At 41.7% G+C, this 23368-nt stretch overlaps 2 protein-coding genes across 2 annotated transcripts in view; both read left to right on the top strand.

The window, feature by feature from the left end:
• Positions 1-380: 380 nt before the first annotated feature.
• nid1a (nidogen 1a) lies at positions 381-14484 on the top strand. Its single transcript, XM_080036349.1, has 20 exons — positions 381-732; positions 2557-2859; positions 3114-3340; positions 3427-3725; positions 3843-3983; positions 4714-4965; positions 5264-5464; positions 5989-6222; positions 6427-6564; positions 7101-7229; positions 7712-7855; positions 8909-9028; positions 9535-9765; positions 9941-10113; positions 11028-11154; positions 11267-11438; positions 12135-12292; positions 12377-12500; positions 13126-13238; positions 13897-14484. The coding sequence occupies exons 1-20, from the start codon at positions 529-531 to the stop codon at positions 14025-14027; spliced, it is 3621 nt and encodes a 1206-aa protein (XP_079892475.1). The 5' UTR covers positions 381-528; the 3' UTR covers positions 14028-14484.
• A 3383-nt stretch (positions 14485-17867) lies between these two features.
• lyst (lysosomal trafficking regulator) overlaps positions 17868-23368 on the top strand; it is a 59655-nt gene continuing 54154 nt past the window's right edge. Inside the window, exons 1-2 of the mRNA XM_080037028.1 lie at positions 17868-18000; positions 18032-18255. Coding sequence (XP_079893154.1) covers positions 18175-18255 — 81 coding nt within the window. The 5' untranslated portion in view covers positions 17868-18000; positions 18032-18174. The remainder of the gene's footprint in view (positions 18001-18031; positions 18256-23368) is intronic.

Here is a 23368-nt window from a genome sequence, read left to right as displayed (position 1 = left end):
CCAACACAGTGGCCCCTGTATTACACTATGTTATAATCCAAACAGGGATGGCTGCTTTCTACTGTATTGGCAATACTGGAACACCGAGTGGCAAGTCAGGGTTTCAATCAAGGTGATATGATATGAAACTGAACTTGGTGCTTCCCAGAACCCATTTCTGTCCTCAAACAACCCCTAAACTCCTGTCCTGCCCCTTTTATTATGTGCCAAATGCCATCTCTGCAGATGTCTTGTAAACAGTGCCAATAAAACTGACCCAGAGCATGCCAGCCTTCAGGCAGTGCCACACCACTTCAGGAACTTGTTTTAGGTAAACAGCATGACAAGAAAAGTATAGGCTACCTCTCATTTTCTCTTTCCAGTTTTGGTGGGTTTATGACAGCAGTTCTCAGCGCCCCTCTCAACTCCGCCCCACGTTCAGCCAAACTTTATAACTCAACTTTCTTCAGTGGAGCCTGTTCCGTCACTCTCCACGAACCTGACTTGGACGAACCAGAGGACTGCTCAGCTGCTCCCGAAACGCGAACAATGGGTTGGCAGGGGCACAGATGGATCGTCTGTGCAAGTTTTCTCGGATTTGTAGCGTCGGTGCAGAGCATAACGCAAGAAGATTTCTTGCCTTTCGGTCCAATCGCATTAGACCAGCTACTGGAAGCAGGGAATGACCACTCGCACAAAATTGAACTGGACAACCCAGTGCTGTTTTATGATGGCACTTTCGGCAGCATCTATGTAAGTTAATTCACAACTTAATATTCACTATAGTAGTTTTTATACAAACGCGAAACATTGGTCAGGGTTGGACAGCCCAATTGATCTTGCGCAATTGCGCATAGAAATGCAGGAAAGTTATACTTGAAACGGGGCAAGTAGTTACAACCTTAAACAATGCCTGGAAGTTGCACGGTATTTCTGACGTTTTCTGTCGCTCTGGAGTATTTTTCAGATGTTGATTTACTTTTCACAGATGATGTTATATATTGTGGAATGCGCGTGTCCACGCATAGCTTCCCCTAAGGTTATCATCTTACTGTTGACTCTATGACCGGAGTGACTATCCGAGGAACCTTTTGCAATCTTTCCCAAAGCCTGTTTTGTTGAGTCCATGATGTCACAAAACTGTGGGGTCAATAAGAAAGTCTTATTTCAATCAAATGTTAAAATGTTCACACCCCGCCATATCTGAAACCCACCTCTGTTAACTATACAAAATAGGGAGTTTGAGGTAAGCCTGTTAAATTCGCAAAAATGTAATGTGGATATTATTTGCAATTTTCAGTTGCCATGTGGTGCTTTGAAATGACTTGAAAATAGCCAAGAGCAACATTTAGCTGAAAGCTGCACCATTGTGTTGGGTAGACAAACAGCCCTTTATTCTCTGTGATTCCTCCTTTTCAAAGAAAAGTGCTGCATCTCTGTTTTAATTGTGCTGCATTCGGATAATATATTATCGGAGATTGATTACAAACAAAAGCTATTTCCATTGAAAAGCAGGAACTTAACAATTTTCCATGTTCCAATTAAAAACAAAGTGAATAGTCAGTATTACTATATTTGTGTTTTGTCTTCAATTGGTTAATTTTAATTTGTTGTATGGAACAGTTTTGTGACCAATCCTTCCCAAGGAGCAGATCCATCTAAGGAAATGTGCAGGGGCTAAAGAAAGTGGTTAACACATGAATATATATTTCATTTATTGTTATCACTCCAGGGGATTTTCCCCACCGCAGACTACATCCACGTTACCCTGACATCACTCACCACAAACATATTTCTCAACTGCAGCCAAGAAGGCCTACAGATTTGAGTTGTCAAGTTATGAGACAGTCTCCCCTGAACTGTCTATGCCCTGCGGGGGAACAGTAATGCGTTTCACACCAGACATGGTAAGGCTGTTGAAAAAAGAATTCTCTAATCATTAGGAAGAGTTATTATCATCTCCTCCTGAGTGAGATTCATGTGCCACACAGTCCTAGTATGTTCGGGTCTCCACTTACCATAAAGAACTCACTCTTTCACTGCACTACATCTGTGAGATCACAATCACTGATCATTTTCCCAGCACTAACTTACATTTTGGCAGGAAGTTTCTGTAATGAAGATTAGCTTGCAATCTCAAGGCTCTCTGGGGCTAGCCGTCAGGGGCAAGGACAGGAAACTGAGTGGCCGGGGCCAGGAATAGTGAACTTGTTTTCCCTTGGTCCGGAAGTGAAGCCCCATGAGCAGAGTGTGTGTTTTCGACTCGGGGCCCCCCTTGTAGTTTTTAACAAGCCCTGCATGTGATCACATTAAACCTTTAGTGTGTAAAATGTGTGTTAAAATGCATCTTGTTTGTTCATTAGAGCTTTTGTAGGACATGGCAGCTGCTTCGGATCATTGGTCTAATGAGTTCAGAATAAAGATCAAAGTGGGTCAGACTGGGTTGGGTTTGCCTCTGTGGTGAAACAGTTCTTTACATGTCCTAGTTAACCCTAGTTAATATAAAGACAGTCATAACCGGTTACAGTCGTCTCATTTCTTGTTATACCCATTACCAACTTGAGCTTTTAATTTCAGATCAACACCAATGGTTTTGTTGCCATAACAGAGCCAACAGGCGAGTCGACATATCTTGGCAAAATGCCCCCAAAATTTGGCATGATTGCAGCTCTGCAAGGGGACCTGGACACAAGCGATGGTGTGGGGAAAGTTTTCTTCCGTCAGGACTCCAGTCCTGATGTCCTGCGTCGGGCAGCCGAGCACATCAACAGGGCCTTCCCCGACGACGATGAAGTCAATCCCACCCATGCTGTGGTCATCACCTGGGTCGATGTTGCCACCCATGAACCTCAGCGCAGAGGAGATAGCATTGAGAAAAAGGTAACCATTAAGTGCAGCTGGATAGCTCAGTAGGTAACACCATTGACCTAGTTACGGGAAATAAGGGTTTGATTCCCTGTCAGGGCATGGCAAGTAAAGAGAGGGTCCTAAAGCAAGAATAATAATGCTATACTTTACCTCCAGCTGAAAGTCTATTTGGATAAAATTAAATTACACATAATGTAAAATTGGGAATTCAAGTGATCTGTGGCGGAACTGGTCATTTACATGCTCTGTAATGTTTCCATACACAGAGAAACACCTTCCAGATGGTTGTTGCTTCCCTGGAAACAGCCTCCTATGCAATTTTCCTGTATGCAAGGAATGGGGTACAGTTTGCCTCAACACCTGTGGGAGACAGTAATGTGATCATGCATTCTGGATTCAGTAAGGGTCTGGTCCGGGGTTTCCTGTTTTCCAGTCAAGGACCATACTACCGCACCACCACTGATGACGAGGAGTCCGTCAGGGCTTTAGCAGAGTAAGTCGACCAAAATGCTGGGGTTGATGTGGGATGGTGTTTCAAGAGCAGTGAATGTGAAAGTTGTTTTCCTTCTCTGCTTCCAGGGAGACCAACTCCGGCCTACGGGGTGTATGGGTGTACGAGATTGGAACTTCTCCCTATTTCAGCAACGTGGCTCCAGGTGAGGTCACTGACCTACCTCCTGAGGATACAACACAGGAGAACCCTGACAGCTATGAGGAGGCCCCTGACACAAGGAGTACTGTGTATACTGATGGACAGCAAGAGGAGTACCCTCCTTATGACGATGGGCAGATCCAAGTCCACCCAGCTCAGTACCAGCCTCACCAGCCCGGGAACCCAGAAGTGGTTGTAGTGGACGACACAGACATAAATGTAGATGGTAAGGCAATTTTGTTCTTTGCATTTAGTTTTTTCTTATCATTGCTGGAAAATTGCAGGTATTCAATCAATTAGCTGTTTTCTGACACACCCTTATTGTTCTTTTCCATGTTTTTAGTATTCTCGTACAACCTTGGGACATGTGCAAACAACCCAAATAAGTGCTCCCAGTTTGCTGACTGCACGGACTACTCAAGTGGATACTGTTGCCACTGCAAGCCTGGCTATTATGGAAATGGGATACAGTGTGTGGCAGAGGGTAATATTATCCTTCTGCCTCAAGCGGTCACTATTAATTTTGAAACAAGATAGAAACTGTAGAATGATGTCATTTTATAATAACCGTAAACACCAATACATATGTATTTTTAATTATTTAGCAGTCATTATGCTGCCTATGCCTAGTTATCAGGCAACATTCTTACATTGTAGATTAATGAATTTACCAGTAAAGTTTTCCGTATTTTGTAAAATGTAAGGTTAGGTTAGCTAAGCAAATCTAAGTGCCTGGCATCGCTTTCTAATTTAAAGGCCAAAAGCTATCTTACGTAGCTGAAAGGGTTACAGAGACTCGCAAATGTTTAAATAATATCATTACACTTTAGAAAAAACACCAAAGGTAAAACCTCTGCAGAATTGTTAAAGTTACAGCAAAACAATGTAATGTCAGTAACACGCTGGGATTAAACAGGGTACTCACAGCATCAGCCAGAAAACACATTACTGCAAATTACTGCAAACCTGTGTGCTGGAGCTAACTCCTAGGTCCGTATGAAATAAACTATAACTGTTTAATATAACTATACATTTATAAAGGCTGCATAATTCAGAAGGCATTTAATGTGTTAGTTGTTCTTCTTTGTAGCTGGCACTGGCAGATGTGGAGATGTTGGGGAAAATCCTTCTGCATTTTAGCCATTTCACTCTAATCTATGGTTTTTTTGGTCTTCACTGTGACTAATTCTGGTGGTTTTGGTTTGGTTTTGCAGGAAAGCCACAGAGGATGAATGGGAAAATGTATGGAAAAGTATTTGTGGGCAACTCTCCTTCTCCAGTGGAGTTCACCGGCAACGATCTCCACTCATACGTTGTGGTAAACGATGGCCGTTCCTATGTGGCCATCAGTGACATCCTTTCCGACATCGGGCCCTCGCTGCTCCCCCTCTCAGCCCTTGGTGGTGTGATTGGGTGGGCGTTTGCTTTGGAGCAGCCTGGTTTCAAGAATGGCTTCAGTATCATTGGTAAGGGAAATATGTCTACTGTGCTAACAATATACAATAACGTGACATCCAGAGTCTTTTCAAATGACTTTCTCAGGCTTCACTTTGGTAGAAAATGACAAAAAAGTGAAGATTCTGGAAGCATACATTATGTAAACAAGTGTGAATGCTACGAGAAGCAGTTTGTCACGCAGCTGCTGTTTTACTCTGTCCAGCTGAATTCCCCTCACATTACCTCAGCTGAGACGGAAGGCGGAAAGCCAAAGTTCATCCACGGCCAGAGTCTTAGAGTTAACCTCCTGTTCTCTGTTCCATGTAGGAGGAGAGTTCACACGGCAGGCTGAGGTGACCTTTCTGCCAGGGAATGAGAGACTGACCATAGTGCAGGAGTTCAAAGGCATCGATGAGCACGACCACCTGGTGGTGAGCACCAATCTACAAGGCCGGGTCCCTGAGGTACCTCTCGGCTCCACCGTGCGGATCGATCGTTACTCTGAGATCTACCAGTACAGCAACAATTGTAAGATGCAGCTTGAGCAGAGAATGTCAATGTGTTGTTGCAAGGTTTTCTTTGTTGGGCGATTTGCCAGAACTCTTCTTCCAACATAAGTATTTGTTCTGCTTTTGTAATCATAACTTAACGAAATATCCAGTGCATAACTTATGTTGACCCCAAGAGGAAATCTGAGCAATTAATTGAATAATTCGCATGGATTTTTTTCCCTTCTGCTGTAGGTCCAGGTTTTTTCTTAGCAGTAGAATCAACAACTGAAACCTTTCTTGGGCACGTCTTGTGATTTTTCTGAGCTCTTGCGCCAGTGTCAGGGGGTGACACCAGTTTGTTAACGCTACAATACTGAGAAATACAGAGAGTTTTATGGAGCTGATAGGCTTAATCAATTATGTCTCTAGTCGTTTGACGATGGCTTGAATGTATCTGACATTCATTTACATGAAGCATGTATGCACTCAAGCTTTAAGACTTCCTAAGACAATAATGAAAAATCATCTTCTTGTTTCTTACCATCCTACCACAACTTTCAGTGATCACCTCATCCTCAACCCGGGACTACATAGTGAACTTGCCCGACAGCTCCACTGAAACCAGGACGTATCAGTGGCGTCAGACCATCACCTTCCAGAGCTGCCAGCATGACGAGACCTCGAGGGACACCAAACCCACTCAGATGCTCAGTGTGGACCAGGTTTTCGTCCTGTATGACGTTAATAATAAACTCATCCGCTTCGCCATGAGCAACAAGATCGGGGACGTCAATGGTGAGGTCATGAAGATTATTTATGTTTCCCTGTTTAGTCTGTGCTCACTTCCTTTCTTGAGTACAAAATATAACATCCTGATCAGGGACAGTCATACTAATCATGAGGGCTATTTTTGGTCGTTTTTCTCATGGAATCACATACATCTTTGTCATATACTGTAGTAGTGACATTTTTCTTTTTAAATACACGCTTAATTCACAGGAGGGCAGCCACAGGAGAACCCATGTTTCACTGGAAGACATGGCTGTGACACCAACGCTGTATGCCGACCTGGTGAGGGAAATCAGTTCACCTGCCAGTGTGCTGCTGGCTTCAACGGCGATGGCCGCACATGTTATGGTAAGAATAACATTATATACAAAACAAAAAAGGACCTTTGTTTGCCATTGTTTGTGTCAAGAGAGAGGGCGTAACAGCTTCTTGAATCACTAACTACTACATCTGTTTAAAGCTATCATTCAATTAAGCCAGACTTTCTAAAGCCTTCCTTCCTGGGGAACTGGGCAATCTTGCCAATTAGCAGAGGGACTCCCACATGGTAAACAGAGTTCCCTATATACCCTCAGACTAGGTTAAAATACCCCTTGCTCTAAGGAGAGTATAAGACATTTGCATTCAAGGCCAGACAGGAAGAGCTCTGAGGCACATACAGTAGCAAAAGGAAGGAAGTATTTCAGACAGATGCCATCTTAAAACATTTGTAGTTAAGAAATCTAATTAAGCTCTCTCCTCTCATCTCTCGACATCTGATAATGAAGGACACTAATTTGACAGATCTTAAGACTTCAAACTCTACAAGAGTTAAGCTACAAACTCAATCTTTGCCCTAATGTGGGAGTTATAAGCATATGATAATTGGCTCTTCTCTTTATCAGACATTGATGAGTGCAGGGAGACTCCTCAGATCTGTGGTTCCCATGCCATATGCAACAACCAGCCTGGGACCTTCCGCTGCGAATGTGAAGATGGATATCAGTTCGGCAATGATGGGCTGACATGCATTGGTAAGTGATGTTTGTGTGCTGCAGAGCACGATTACAGAGTTCAGGAATATCATCTGGTTATATGGATGTACCATTTTAGACATAACTTGTTTTACAATGCATTCAAATATGCTTTTTTGTCAGCCAGTATAGTAACAGACAAAACACATATTTTATTTATTAAATCAATACAAAAAAAATCGGGGCTACTTGTTGCCCTGTTTCCATTATTTATGCTAAGCTAGGCTAAACTGACCCTTGTTTGATTGAGAGTGGAATCGATATTAGGCAAAAAGGAAATTATTTCCCAATATGTTAAACATTTGCCTTAACATAAAAAATTAATATTTACAAATCCCACTGTGACTTTATGAAACATAATTTACAACTGTTAAAGTTCAATGTGATCTCTGTTTATTTTGCCTTACTCTCACGTCAGGATCTCATCTTATTTTTTTGTCTCATAGACAAATACTATAACAGACTGTTTTTCCTCTCCTCAGAGGTAAATCGACCTGTGGACGCCTGCGAGGAAGGCACCCATACTTGTGACATTCCTGAGCGTGCTCAGTGCAGCTACACTGGAGGCTCGTCCTACATCTGCTCTTGTCTGCCAGGTTTCATTGGAGATGGTAGAACCTGTCAAGGTACTGCACAGAGACACTAAATATATAATTGTGGTAAAGAATGATCAAGTGAATTAACTGCTTTCAGTTTGTAGGTTACAGATTACGTTCCAACATTAATGAGTAGTTGTTGCATCTTATTAAACTAAGTTAAAATACAGTGTTCATAGTATATTATAAAATGTGAGGATTTAAATGTGTGATATTCCATATTCCTATTTGTCTACATTTCATATTCATTCTCACAATCCAAGCCAAGACTGTGGCACAGTCCAGGCTTTACAGTTGTTGATGTGTGCAAGGAGCAAGTGAAATCTGAGATTTGAGCGATGGCTGCCAAAAAGCTTAGCATTGATGGGCAATGTTGTCGGGGAATCATCGGATAGGAAAAACAAGTAAAAGTTATGTGATTAGTGTAGCTTCTGGCAATAAAAACGTTGAAAATTCCACCTCAAATCTCAAGTGTCTGTGTAGGCCTACAAGGAAAGTTTTCAAAACAGTACCTCTACACAGCTAGCTCATCATGTGATGATGATTAGATACAACGGTAACACAAATCTGTTGAAACTAATGGCTGCCTGCATGGTATGGTTCTGGTCAAAATCACATGACTTGTTTTGAAAATGGTTGGTTAATGGTTAGTAATGTCCTTTAACATAAAATAGTACAGATTTCAGATCCATTACATGGATTTTAAAGCTTTGATTGTGAAACCATCTGCTCAGGACTGGAGGAGGTGAGATTTCTTACATAATACGACTGACAGTAAAACACGAAAAACAGATGGGCATTTTATGTGTGGAGATCGTGAGTGGGCGTGTAGTTTTTTCCCTTTGTTTTTTTGGGGCTGGTCTTCAGTAGCACTCAATTATAGTTTCCAGTCTTTCGACGCCTCTGCTTAGTGCTGCCCTCCAAAGAAAGTCTTGGGCGCGAGCCGAGTCAGTTCACAGTGTGAATCCTCAACCTTAAAAGGACGCGAAAACATCGGACGCGTGGAAAAAACTTTTTAGCTCGTACAGTTGATGACTGATTCTTCTCTTATCCTCTCTCAACCTTTTTCTCTCCTGCCTGAAGACATTGATGAGTGCCAGGCAGGCAGGTGCCATCAGGACGCTGTGTGTTACAACACTGAGGGATCCTTTACCTGCCAGTGCAGGCCAGGTTACTATGGTGACGGCACCTACTGCTCTCCAGGTGAGTCCTTCAGAATGGCATCACTTTTTGACAAGGACACGCAACATCTGGCTTGAGCAGTGCAGTGTAAAGTCCTCGACTTGATTTTTACTTGAAGTCACATTCAGTGTCTGTGCTAGTACAGGTTTATTTCGGTGATCTGTTGTGGCAGCTCAAACAGTTTTGCTAATATTTTCATTTGATTTGTTTGAAGACTCAATTATGTAAAAAATGGAAAACAGATCCTTTTCATTCTCAACATTTTCTTTCACCCATTTGGAAAACGTTTTGGAAATGAATTCCTTTCCAGAGTATATTGGTGCCAGCTGGAACCCGTTTCTCATTTTTCTTTTGGATATCGAAAGGAATTTGTCATGCATCATGAAGGACGTGGGAGTGTGTGTGCAGCTGAATATATAGCAGGAAGACAAAACGAGATATAAATGAGCTTATGAATAGGTTTTAGACATTGTTGAAGGGTATTTGTGTTCAGCGTAGAGCTTATTTCTCTTTTTTCTTCTCTTCAGAGAAGACAAAAACACAATGTGAGACCCACAGAGACAGTCTGCTGGGTGGGACACAGTATGGAGGTCCACGAGGTCCCCGACCCCCCGTTGGACAGTTCATCCCTACATGCGACGAGCATGGTGCCTATGAGCCCACACAGTGCCACGGCAGCACGGGATATTGCTGGTGTGTGGACAGAAACGGGCAGGAGATCCAAGGGTCTCGCTCTGGACCTGGCAGCAGACCAATGTGTGAGTAAATCAAGAGACCACAATGTCCTCCTCTGTGTATTAAAAAAGTCCAGATATGCATGACCAACGGAGGGTTCCAAGAAGTTTGTGTTGGCCAGAAAACATTTCCATTGCTGATTTGGGGTCTGTTTACCTCCCACAAGATCACTCATTTTTCTGTGTTTTTCTCCGTAAGGTTTCGACCATGGCCATGTGCGACCACCTATCGGACCCACACCTCGACCCGACGTCCACCCCCTGCCTCTAGGAACGCACCTGTTGTATGCCCAGAGCGGCAGGATAGAGCACATCCCATTGGAAGGTCACGATATGAAAAAGGACCAAGCCAAGGCCGTCCTCCATCTCCCTGTAAGTAGAGATCAAATTTGTAGTTTTTTTGTTGTGGTTTGGTAACACCTTACAAGAAAGTTACATTACTTAACTCTTAGTAATGCTATTAACGGTAAGTTAATGTTTAGTTAATGCTAATTAAGCATTACATATTAACTAACTAACTAAACTAACAGTTAATGTACCCATTGTTACATGTGGTTTAGACTTCACACCATGAATTATAAAATTATATTATTAACATCTTTATTTTCTCTTAATACCAAAATTAAATTCAGAGAGATTATATTAGACTTTTCTGACTATGAGAATATCTTTGCCCAATATGAATTTTATGACATATCATTAAATGTCATATTTTACTGTGTCTTTTGAGGTTATGCAGATGCCTGTAAGATCCGAGAATCTCATAGCTACGCAATAAGCACATAACCTCAGGCACAATGTAAAGTCATCGTCTTTCGGATCATTCCGATTATACTTAAGAAAACGATCGCAAAGAAAAAGCTCAAGTATGTTTGGTTTTCTCGTTGGTGTATACAGCATCAGCTTAGCCTTGCACAAGTCGCTCCCTTGCTGGTAATAATACTTGCATTCTAGCTCTGCGACTTCCCCATCTGTTCCATGCATTCAAGGACTGCACCTTATTGGAGGCACATGGTGGCATTCACACTAATTGCTAACATCAGTCGGACTCCTTTGGAATTGCAATCCGCATTTCTTGTTACGCTGATTTCCACAGCAGCTGCTCTGGAATCTGGCTGAGTTGCTGTGTGGCTCTGTTTGTTTGGACTAACGTCTAGACAGCTAATGTAAAAACAAAAAAAGACAGCAACAAAAAACACATCTGCCCCGTTTTTATCTCCATGATGACCACTTTTTTTTAAACAAAGTGCACTACAGAGTTTGTTGATTGTTGACCTCATCTGCAGGAGAAGGTCATCGTTGGAGTGGCCTATGACTGTGTGGAGAAGATGGTTTACTGGACTGAGATCACATCCCCCTCCATCAGCAAAGCCAGCATCCAGGGAGGGGAGCCCACTGCAGTCATTACAACAGGTAGCGTTACTGTTCACTCAACTACTTCTCTTTCATTTTTAGACAATTGTGAATCAGGAGACTGTTTTCATTAAGCAAATAAACTGATTCACGCAATGTAACCTATCAACAGATCTGCTTAGCCCAGAGGGTCTCGCCATCGACCACTTGGGACGAACCATCTTCTTCACGGACTCTGGGAAGGATCGCATCGAGGTGTCCTCTTTAGACGGGTCTCAGCGCAAAGTCATTATAGATTCTGATCTTGTCAACCCTCGGGCTATCATCACTGACCCCCCCAATGGGTGTGTATAGTTTTTAACTCTTTACAATGATCTGTCTTGTTTCTTTCATATACTACAAATTAGATACCAATCACTAAGGAACTATAAGCTTTTCTATATTTTTTTCTGTGCAAATCTATCCCTTTTTGTATGGATTAAACAAACAAGATATCCAATAGTAACCAGTGAGCTTTGCTGGCAGGGGGTTCTGGATCCTGTCCTTGTGGTCTTTTTTCTAAATTAAGCTAACCAGCTGCTGGCTGGAGCCATATACTGTATTTAAAGGACAGACATGAGAGCCGTATTAAAATTCTGGAGAACGCTTGCTGTCAAAATATTTCCTCCGCTGCCTGTCTATAGTGTGTGTGAGAAAATAAATCTTGTGTTAATACACAGCCTAAGGTCTGTAAACTTGTAAACAAAGGCTATGTTAACAAAGGGGGCCCACCGTAGCTAGCAACATGCCTGTTTACAGAGCCTAGGCTGTGTATTTACACTGAATTTCTTTTCAGCGCATGCGCGATATGGACACGCAGCGATTAGTGAGATATTCACAGATTTTTACAAAAGTGATTTTGACCACAAGCATTATCAAGAACCACTGGCTCCACTTTTAATCTTCTCATCTAACTTCCTGCAAAGAAGCTTATGGCTGTTGAAATATCCCTTTAGTCTATGTGTTAGAGTGAACTGAGTTTTCATCTGTACTTTAAACAGTAATCTATACTGGGCTGATTGGAACCGCGATGCCCCCAAGATTGAGACCTCTTACATGGATGGATCCAACAGGAGGGTGCTGGTTAAAGACGATCTCAGCCTGCCAAACGGCTTAACATACGACTCGCAGAGCTCCATGCTTTGTTGGGCTGATGCAGGTACTGTAGATTTCAGACGGATGACTCATGATAAAATGTGTGATGCCTGCCTTGTGCTGATTGAGTGTAATCTCTCCCCTGCAGGCACACATAAAATGGAGTGCACTCATCCTGGCCGGGGCGACCGCAGACAGATCATGGAGGGGATGCAGTACCCGTTTGGAATCACGTCTTTTGGGAAGAACATCTACTACACTGACTGGAGGAGGTTTGACTATTTGTATTATCGTTGAAGTCTAGCTTTTAGTCTGGTGGGTACAACATGTGGACAAGGACATAATGGATGCTTCTTCCACTGGTCCACGGTGCCATGTTAGAGCCCAGTTCTGTCAAGGTAGAGGAAGGGGAGGGTAGGTTAGAGGTCAAAAAGCTACCCACACTTCAAGCATGAGCCCTTGATGTTCCTCCAGTCTCGGACACACCGGCTCTGGAGCCTGTGGAGCTTTCTTTCCATGCGGCTGATTCTGTATGTTACCCACTACGAAAAGGCGGGGGTTGGGATGTCTATTTGTGTGTGTCTGTGTGTACGTGGGGTTAGGAAGCATCTTAAAAAGTGGCAGCTGCTTGCAATTTCTCAGCCCCCAGTGTCTGGGAGTGACCTGCCCAGGGCCTCCCTCTGATCTTGCCAGGGCTGTAGCACTGCTGGAGAAGGTTGAGAGGTTGGTGGTGGGGGAGGCGCACAAACTATGTCAGTTAGTTATACTCAGAAACCCACCACTAACCCTGACCCAATCTTGACAGACTTTAAACAAAACCCACACAGGCGGAGAGAGAGATAACATTTCTCAAGCCAGGAACATACCAGATTGCTATTCTCTTTGTGTGTACAACAGGGATGCTGTGGTTGCAGTCGACCGTTATGCTGGCAAGGAGACAGACGAGTTCCAGCCGCAGAAACGCACCAAGCTATACGGGATTGCCACCGCCTATGCCCAGTGTCCTTCAGGTAAATAAGGGGCCACAAATTATTTTTGAATTTGCCTTCAAATGTTTGCTTTTGAAGTTTTCAAAATGTACAGTATATTTATTGATGAGGCCAGATATAAGTGAGAAAAGTATCTTTGAGCCCTGGAGTCACCTTTGTATTGCATCTAGCACTAATGTGCTTCCCCACCCACAGCCATTCCTAGAAATAGCTTGATCCTTCCACATGTGGGGGCTTCACCTTTGAGTCGGGCTTATTATCCGCTCCCTTAACACTTCAGGACATAGCGGACCTCAGTGCCCTGCGTACAATAATTCTAAAATGCAGACTGCGAACAAGAAGAAAACCCAGGTTCACTCCTCAACCCGAAAGCAACAAGAGGAACTCTGCAGCCAGTATTCATTAAGTGATAGGTTGACTAACCGTGCAGCCCCAGGCCTCATCCTCCCTTCTAGATAAGGATGCATGCGTACAGCCAGGGAATTTGTAGCCGAAGGAGAGGGGCCTCCTCTAACATCTGGAGTTTGCTATGTGTGTCCTTTAAGTATGTATATATCTGTTGCACAAACAGCGAAGAGCCTGTTTCCTGCTGCTCCATGCCATGGTGGCTTAAGATTTATTTAAGTGTCCTGGAATGTCCCGCACTCATGAGATTCTGTATGTTGTTTCTCTCTGTCAGGGCAAAACTACTGTGCTGTGAACAACGGGGGCTGTACTCACCTCTGTTTAGCAACCCCTACCGGCCCGTCCTGCAAGTGTCCCGACAACGCGGTGGGTGTGGACTGCGTGGAGAGAGCCGGCGGGTACTGAAAGAAGGCGTCCGCACTCTGAGAGTTGACACTGTTTGAGCGCAAATTAGGAGCCACTCAGCGTTACTAAACTATAGCTGCTGAAAAAGCCACTGAAAACCAGACGTGAACTTACTGTGCCCTTTATTGCTCAGTGTTATGCTTATTTACATTTTTACATTTCCCATTGCCTTTTTACAAAATCACAACCGCCTTTGAGAATTGTAAATATAAACAATATTATTTTGTCTCTTCCTGAGTGCACATAGACAGAGAGTAAAGCTCAAGGGATTTATAATTTAATGTGAATTTCATCACGGCAACAAATGACATCACGTGTCAGTCGTGTCATGTTACACTGTGGCCTGTTTGGATGAGCTTGTCTCGTGGAGGTATCATGGTGGAGTATATGACTTGAGTCCGGACGATCTGGTGGAATGAGTATACATGCTGGGCAGCAAAGGAATAAACATTTTTCTAACAAAGTTGGTCTGCTGTGTATGTGTGTGGCTTTGGTACTAGTATAGCGACATCTAGTGTTAGATAGAATTCATTACAAACCTGTATTTTGTGTTGTGTGCAGGTAGGTGGCGCCAAAGGAAACGTGGCCAATTGGGAATAGCTTCTACAGTACAAAACAAACGACCTAACCAAGATTTAAATGTATATCCTGCTAATATCCATATCCTACTATTCTTATATCGTTCTATATGAATTGTTGCCCTTAGGTAAATAACCTTTACATTTTAGTATTCTTCAGCCTCTTTGACATTAGCCTATGTATTAATGTATAAAATGTAGGCTATGCTGCATGTTATAATTTATTTGATTTCTAATTCGGATTACCCAATAACTGACTCAACCGCTTGTCGCAGTAACGGAACGTTACATGAGCTGGATTTAATTTCCCAGGACACTGGACTCATGAGCAACCCTATCAACCCTGGTATACTACCTCTGACAGACCTTTCAGAGCTGAAAGAAAGGGAGGCAGTTGGTTTTGTTGGTCTCACATAGCCTATTTCCAAAATGTTGTGTGTCAAAGTGATATCGTTTCTGCTTTGTAAATATGAAGGAGGCAAAATGCAGCAACCCCCTACTGTGTAGGTGTGTGCGCTGCTACAAAAAAGGGAGACACTTGCTGACATCAGTGGTGCATTGAAGGGCTTATGATAAACTCGGAATATGGTATATTGCCATATTGGCTGCAGATTGAACACACAACATTCATATAAGGGGTTGCCTCTACATTTTCCTTACTGAATAATAAATAATCTACTGGTTATTGTCGTCTACAAAATGGGTAAGTCTGAATAAGCCTAGATAAATAAAATATAAATCGGATAACTAATTCATCAGCCAATTGGTGTGTCTCTAGGCCTATAATTTAAATAGCCTAGGGACTTGTTACATACATGCAGCCTAGGCTACTTGTGAAATGCATTCTCTCCACACTAACAAACAACAAAGATGTAGGCTATGTTGGCCTAACATTAAAAATGTGAGTTTAAGATTTTCAGCGTATAGGCCTAATGTCTCATAACAAGATATTGTGCTAGGACAGTCAGTCGTGTCAGTTCAGGACAGTTCAGGACAGTTCAGGACTTGTATTGAGATAGGCCTACGTGCTGTGATGTGTGAATAATCATGTGAGCCTAGCCTATCTGTTCTGGTGGTTCTGATATGAAATAGCCTAGGTTAGATTAGCCTATAAAGCCAACCAAAGCATATCTTGTGAATTAGGTCTATTTTATAGGCTATCTAGGAATGTAGCATACGCACATTCATCAATTAAGAATGTTTCTAATAGGCTATTAACCAATCATGCAGATAATTTCCGTGTGAATGGATCTGACATTTTTCCAATCTAAACAAGCAAAAAAAAGCATAGGCCTAGATGAGGTCAAACTGGGTTACTGTGCCTGTCCACTTGTGATAGCCTACCTTTGCCGCCCGTTCCCGCCGTTTTATAGAGATTAATCAAACGCACCATGCACAGAAAGTTTTGATTGATTGGGGAATTATTCGTGTGTCACCCAATGGGAGGCACGACGGGAGCAGTGGGGATGTCGCCGGATGATGTCACCGGCTGAGAGCGCAACATGTGTTGTCTTGGCCCTGAGATTTGTCTTTGAGCAATACAGGCACATTTTTTCTACACAAAAAAAACAGATAGATTAGTCTTTTGGATAAATTATTATAAATTATTTAAAATGTTTAATCACTGATGTTGTGTTTTATCTGTGTTCTCCCTTTGCATAGTGGTGTTATCCAGACTTCAAACTCACATTTTCTCGTGGAAATGTGGGACGTATACCGTCAATACTACAAATGAATACTATCACCAACCATATTAACCTTAAATGTTTGTGATTTACTGACATTACACGGTATTTTCATCTGCTGAGGTTTTCAGCGTAAGGGGTTGTCTGGCAGTCATTGCTGAGGGCACATTCCACCCATCACATTCTGCTGGACGGAGGCTAGCATTAGCTGGCTTTCATTCATGGGAAACGTAGTAAGCTAATAGGTATGTATGAAAATTATTTATTCCACTCGAAACTGGATGTTGTAAATGTCAGAAATGTGCAGCTAAAGCCGGTCCTTCTGTGTATTTTTGTAATTATAGCTAAGGATGTGATGGTGTCTCTGCATTACACAGTTTTGACAGCTGCCAGACAGTGCGACAACCAGCAAAACAGCTAACGTTCTGCTTGTTAGCAAAATAACTAAAGTTCCGGATTATCAATTTTGTTTGGTAATTTTTTTTGTAAATTTCAACAGTTTTAGCGGCTGAGGAACGAATATAATATTCATGTAAATATTATGGTTGAAATTATAGAGCTATCTCGATGCCTTTCGTGGTCAAGTTATCTCTAGGACACAAACGACAGCTAACGAGAAGAACTTTCAAAATAAAACGCTCATTACAACGTTTTCCGAGAAGCTATGAGTTAGTAGCAATTCAATTAGAACTAATTAAATCAATTAATGGACATTTTCATTATAAAGAACGATGACGTTTGTGGTTCGCTAACACCATCGTATTTGCATGTGTAATTAGGCTATGTATGAAAGAAACCATGCTGATAAAATATCAAAATATAAATTGTCATGAAGGCGAGACACTGCAGATGAATAGGGTAACAATTTGAACAAAATTCTTCTTGTATTACTATTTTCTTTTAAAGTTTGAATAAATATGCATTTTTGACAATATCTAACTAAATAATAGAACTAAATTATGCATACATCTTACAAAAAACAGAAATCTTTATTTTTGATATAAAGCCAGAGTTAAAATCTGTATTTCATAAACAGTTTTTACAGAACAGATATATATTTTTTTTTTCATCTTGTACCTTATTGTAAAGTGTTACCTTGTAAAGTGTTACCACCAAAAATTACTATTCATATGTTGGTTTACCCATAAATATGACATTTGTGATGTGTGATGTTTTAATTTAAATGTAGAGAAGATAAATGTTTTGAATAGGTTTTAAAAACGTGTAGGCATGTGTATAATTATTGCTGCCCCTGAAGTAATTGTATTTGCCAGCATTGTAAGCCTTTTTTGTTATAGTATAGTAGCAACATCTAATTTAAATGTTTTGTTGGGGTTTCTAGTGAGATTGTAATATACTATGGTCCTACAAGTAGGCCTACACGTTACTGCTTTTATTCTGAAAACAACATCCTTTACCGGAAATATTTTACTTGATTCTACCTGACGCTTGACGCAGATAGCTAGCTAGCTTGACTGTGTTGCTTGAGCCCGTTTTGTTTTGGTAATGCTACAGTGTGTCGGCCTCCTTAGTCCGAAGTTTTGGGTTCACGTCAGGTGCGGGTGCGTCATATAGGTCCTACAACTGCATGTGTGTCTGAGGTCGTAAGCGAAAATTGTCTTGTCCCGCTAGTTGTGTGTTGCTGCTAACCCCTTTACACTTTTTATTTTTCCTGCAGACGCACAATTTAAAAGTGGGCAAAGCAGCGCAGTGAATCATGACTCTGCTATGAATGATTCAGGAGAACAGTTAGGGCTTCGTTCGGTGCTGTCTGGGGCACTTTCAGTCTCCTGGAGGATTCGGAGGGAAACTAAAAGGAGATATCTGTCATTCCTGACTTCCTCAACGCCCTGACCGGTGTTTGGACCTGGCGTTGTGGGCGACATGGCCAGTCCACAGCAGGCTGAGCTGTCATACGCGTGGGAAAAGTACATGGACTGTAGGCTGCAAGGAGCGGATCTGCAGGTAGGCAGGAGCCGGTGTAATGCAGGCTCACCTCACGGGGGTTTGTCATGGGTGGCCAGGGTGGTGATGATTGCTTTTTATTTCCCAGGATTATTAGGCATTGAATTTGGAAGTCTTGTATACAATTAGGTTTAACCTGATTATTCTGATGGAGACACGCATTTATTTTCATCGCGATTAAGTTGAATAACTGGTCTATTTATTATTATTTAAAATGAGAGAATTATAAAGGCTAGGCCTACTTGATTGCGAATGCAGCATAATTAACAATTACTCTTTTTTTAAATCCAAATATGTATTCCTTTCTGCATCTAAAAAAGTTGTAGGCTGTATAGTGTTTTTATGATATTTTACTTGACTCTAAGCTAAATAAAATATTCACTAAGGTAGACTAATATCATTCAACAATAGCACACATTGTTAGTAGACATTCTGTCTGCTCCTTTGATTTGATTTGATAATCTGTATTTTCCCCGAAAGGATAGGCCTATGTGGTTTGCATACAGTAGCAAAAAAACAGTGAGTGACCCAGTAGCTAGAAGAGCCTGCTGCAAAATGTTGAAGCTGTAAAAATCGATACAATAAAAATGTGTCAAAATAATAACACATTTTAATTCTGTAGTACATAGATTATTGAATAGAAAAACAGTATATTTTACGATTAGAATACCAAAGTGTTAGTTCAAGGGGACTGCAGATGTTTGTTTGTGCAGTATAAGATTTCCCCTTTCGGAGGAGACTGTTTGAGAGAGTAACCACAGGGTGGAGAGAGTCATTTTGTCATTGTGGTAGCAGTAAGCAGTAAAAATATCTCTGAAGTAAAGGATTCCGTTTCCCAGACAAAGGAAAAATTCCTCGTATGTGTAAACTAACTCAGCAATAAACCTTGTTCTGATTCTGCTTGGGACATGAATCTTGGAGGTTCCCCCTAGATGCCCTTTTTCAGAGCAAACAATTTCAATGATGCACAATCACATCAAACACGAGCAGTGACTCACTTTGCAGATGTGGAGGCAGGTGTGAACTACAGATTGCTTATTATGAGTGTAGTGTTGGTGCACTTTTGTTCCTGTGTCGACGTATGGCAGTGGTTCTGAAAATGTCTCTCAGCCCACTGCAGTTCTTTTTCTCTCTCCCCCCTCCTGCTGTCAGAGAACTTACAGCAGCCGGATCACGAGACTTCGGATTAGGATCAGGAGGGATCTGCCTTGTTAAAACACACACACACACACACACACACACACACACACACACACACACACACACACACACACACACACACACACACACACACACACACACACACACACACACACACACACACGCTCATTTATCATGGTCCATCATTTTGAATCTATCATGCGCAAGTTAGAAGAAGGACCTGCTATATATATTTTTTTAGAGCTAAGCCTGTAGGGTTATTTTATTTTTGGGTAATAACAATTTCTTCTCCTTCCTCTGTTGTTATTGTGTCTTTGTTTGGGTTTTATGCTCCTTTGCCTTGTAAATCATGTTGGTGTGCGACTGTATGTTAGGCTATCAGCTATAGAGATGTCTTGTTCTCATAGTTTTCATAATACTAAAGCTTGGACTCCGGCTCTGCCTTTCCATAACTGGTGCCATTCTATAACTGGTAACATTCTCTGTCACTTTGACAATTCTCTTGGGACGAACGTGTTTGCTCCACTTGACATTGTCGCAGTGATCAAAGTGTTTTGTGTGTGTGTGTGATGCAGAGAGATGGTTAAGTGAGCACAGCTGTACACTCTGGTTTGCTGATACTGTAGCTTTCCCTCCTGATTAAATCGGATGGGTTCACATCACACAAAGTGACACTCAAGTGGATACAGTCTGCTAGTTAGTTGCTGTCTGTATACAGCAAGTGATCATGGAAACTGTTCTGACGACTGAAAGGCCCCTGTTTTTAACACGCGACAAGACTCTGCTCTGCATCCAGTCTTCTTTTGTGTTCACACTTTACAGTCAGATGTAATGGGGGGGGGGGGAGAAACAAACACCTTCCCCTGCAGTAATCAATGAGGTTCCCAGAGATAAAAATTGTGTGAAAGTATGAGATTCTGCAGCCCTGCTGTTTTTCTCTACCTCCCTCATCTTTTATTCTTTACATTATTGTCTTCCATCTCTCTGCCTTTCTATAAGGAATATTCTCTCACTTGTATTGAGTGCCCCCTTATTCCCAGCACAGAACTGGGATGATTCATTGGGTGGGATGTGACCCTGACCTGACGTCCAGCCTTAGTGTTCCTCTTTTTGTGTACCATTGTGACTATCATTTTCACTAAGTACTTTTCTGAGAAAGCAGAAATGCCTAATATTTTGCATTGTTTTGTTTACTGCCTCAAGTATTTCTTTGGGGTCTTGTCAGTCTGAATAGGTTGATCTGCATTATATGTTCGTAAAGGAGGAGTGCTGGTTCAGTTTCCAACCTGTCTCACCAGTCAACCTTCTTGCTATATTCATTACATCCATTAATGCTGCTTAGATAACACAACATACATGGAATTCACTCATCACAGTACAGTATTGTGTTTTATTTGTAGTATTCACTTTACGTAAGTACATTCGTATGATAACTTCAGTATTTCGGGATTACTTGCGTCAGGCCTTGTCTTTCCCTTCTTAAAGAACTCCCTTTAAAGCCTCTGGAAACCTGGTCTAAAATAGTACAATCAATATATGATTTAAGTTGGGTGTCTCAACTTTAACAAAAATCTGATTGAAAATAAATGTTCATAAATATAAAAAAATTAGTTGTTAAACTGCTTTATTACTGTTTAGACCGTTTGACAGGACTGTGTGGGCTTGGCTGTTTCAAACTGTTTCCATGGCAACAGTCAAACGTTCGGGCAGGGAACTGCACTGATTGGTTCAAAATGACTATTGTGTCATAAGAACCGGAGCATAGCCCGCCTCATCTGGAAGATGGATTTTGTTGATTTGGGTTTGGTTTCTTGGAGTATCTGTGAGGACACTTCCCATGCTGTCCAAACTCTCTGAATCTCGATCAGCAGAGTCAGTGTAGTAGATGGTAACCTGGCCTGCAACCAAGCAAAGCGAGAACAGGTTTTCCTGCTCGTGGATCTTTTAGTTTCATTATGAGCTAACAGGAAATTTCAAAAGCTGATCTTTGCTGCCTTTATATATCCACTTATTTCACTTTGAATGCAATCAGTTAAAATCTTTTACGGACGTGAACTCTGAGTGAATTTTGCTTTTTGCATAAAAATGGATGACCTGGACTTTAAAAGACAATTTCCTGCAGGGTGATGGTGGGTCTTGTAAGTATTGTTCAGGAACTGCCGTAACTCTAGTTGTGTTTTTGAAAGTTTATTAGTATCATGATGGGCTGTAGTATAAATGTCCATTGACTGTACACTATACACTGTACACTGACTGTCACTTAATCTCTGACAACTGATTTGTGTGTGTAAAGCTGATTAAATCTAGTGATTGTATGAATTAGGACAACTCTGGACACGCATTCCTCCCACATTACTTGTCATTAGCTTTCCCAACTCTGTTCTGTGCTTAACATTCCTCCTGTGGCAAAGCCCCGCAAACCTTGTCTAAAGAAGATTAAACTTGTCGAGCTAAAGCAAAATGTGGTGAATACTGAGGAGACAGCAAACGGGGGCTCTGTTGCTTCCACCTTCAACCCCCAAATTGAATTGATAATGTTCGCATGTTAACAATGTGAGATGTACCATTCTTTAATTCTGTGACGTAAAAACATTAATGGTCATGCAGTGCAGTAGGGGAGAACGGGGTAATATGTCACACGGGTTGGTTGTCACAATCGTTATATCTCGGAACTAGAAGGCGCTGTCTGTGAAATTTTGGTATGTAAATATCCAGAATTGGGATCAGAGGTCACCTACATAGTCTTCCTTGGAGTTAGACTGCTGAATTTGAAGTGAGAGGACTGTTTGTGTTTTTCATGTCAAATTGAAAATATTTAGCTCCTCAGTATTTTTCTTCTTCTTTACACAATAGGTTTATAACAAAACACTTGTTACCTATAAAAAGTGTGAAGGGTAAACTATAGTTTAGATTGTGGTTAGCAGCAAGCTAATTAGTTGTCAGATGGTTGTTGGCCTTGATTCTGGCAATAAATTCAACTTGGGGTTGTTCGTCACATTTTTTGGGGGGTTGGTTGTCACATGTTATCCAAAGGCTGCAGCCAGAAAAGGAACCCAATAACGAAAGAAATTGTCAAGCTGTATCCTCACTGACACCCCAGAGAAGGAAAGAATAGAGCAGGAAAAGGCAGCTAGCATGCAAAAGAAAAAAGGGCAACAAAATCAAAACAACCCAGTGCGTCCCAAACTAGGCCAGCTGCCAAGGCTACAGTAAGTTATGTAGGCCTATTTGTCAACTTGACAATGCAATTAAACTTTCAAATTTAGTTCTACTTTCTTGCCTTCTTTTTAAGATTATTCCCATTAAGATAACATTGTGACAAACAACCCCCCATAGTGTGTGACAACCGACCCCTTGATGGGGTTGGTTGTCACAATGTGTAAGGGTGTCTTTGATGATTAATTTCTTCTGTATTACAATAAGATAGAAAAAGTGAGGGGTACACAATTCAAGCCACCACCTTAAGCTTCAATTTAATGTAGGAATGACTATTGAAAGATGTTTAGGTGATGAGCAATTCTCACTAGAGTAAAAAGTGTGCCTACTTACCCCGTTCTCCCCTACAGTGCATCACCTGTATCAGCAGCAGTTTGGAATCACTGCTTTAGTGCATTTTTGGAGAATGATGGGCCTTTTTCCAGATCAATAATTTCTAAAGGGAAAAACCCTTGAACTAAAACTGCATCCTCGGCCTTCAGGCTTTCAATGTGAGTAACGCCTGACCTTAAGTGACGAGGGAGTTTCGCACCAAAAGCCCTTCTTTCATAACTTGTGATCTCAAACCCTGAATAGTCTTCCTGTCCATATCCCATGTGCCACTATAAAGGTGTCAGTCACTTTGGTTCGTATGCGGCCCGTGGTCGTTCTCTGCATGTCATCCCCTCATCACTCCATTTAATCTATGTCTCTCTCAAACTGTCTTAATAAAAGCAAAAATGCCAAAAAATTATCT

This window comes from Ammodytes marinus, assembly GCF_949987685.1.
Source record: "Ammodytes marinus genome assembly, chromosome: 11".
Lineage (NCBI taxonomy): Eukaryota > Metazoa > Chordata > Actinopteri > Uranoscopiformes > Ammodytidae > Ammodytes > Ammodytes marinus.
This window is presented reverse-complemented; position numbering and strand designations above follow the sequence as displayed.

Excerpts from the sequence above, each read along its gene's own strand:
- nid1a (XM_080036349.1), top strand. The coding sequence starts at position 529 with ATGGGTTGGCAGGGGCACAGATGGATCGTCTGTGCAAGTTTTCTCGGA. Across the intron at positions 11,155-11,266 it reads CACTGCAGTCATTACAACAG|ATCTGCTTAGCCCAGAGGGT; the intron begins GTAGCGTTACTG and ends ACCTATCAACAG. Across the intron at positions 12,501-13,125 it reads TACTACACTGACTGGAGGAG|GGATGCTGTGGTTGCAGTCG; the intron begins GTTTGACTATTT and ends TGTGTACAACAG.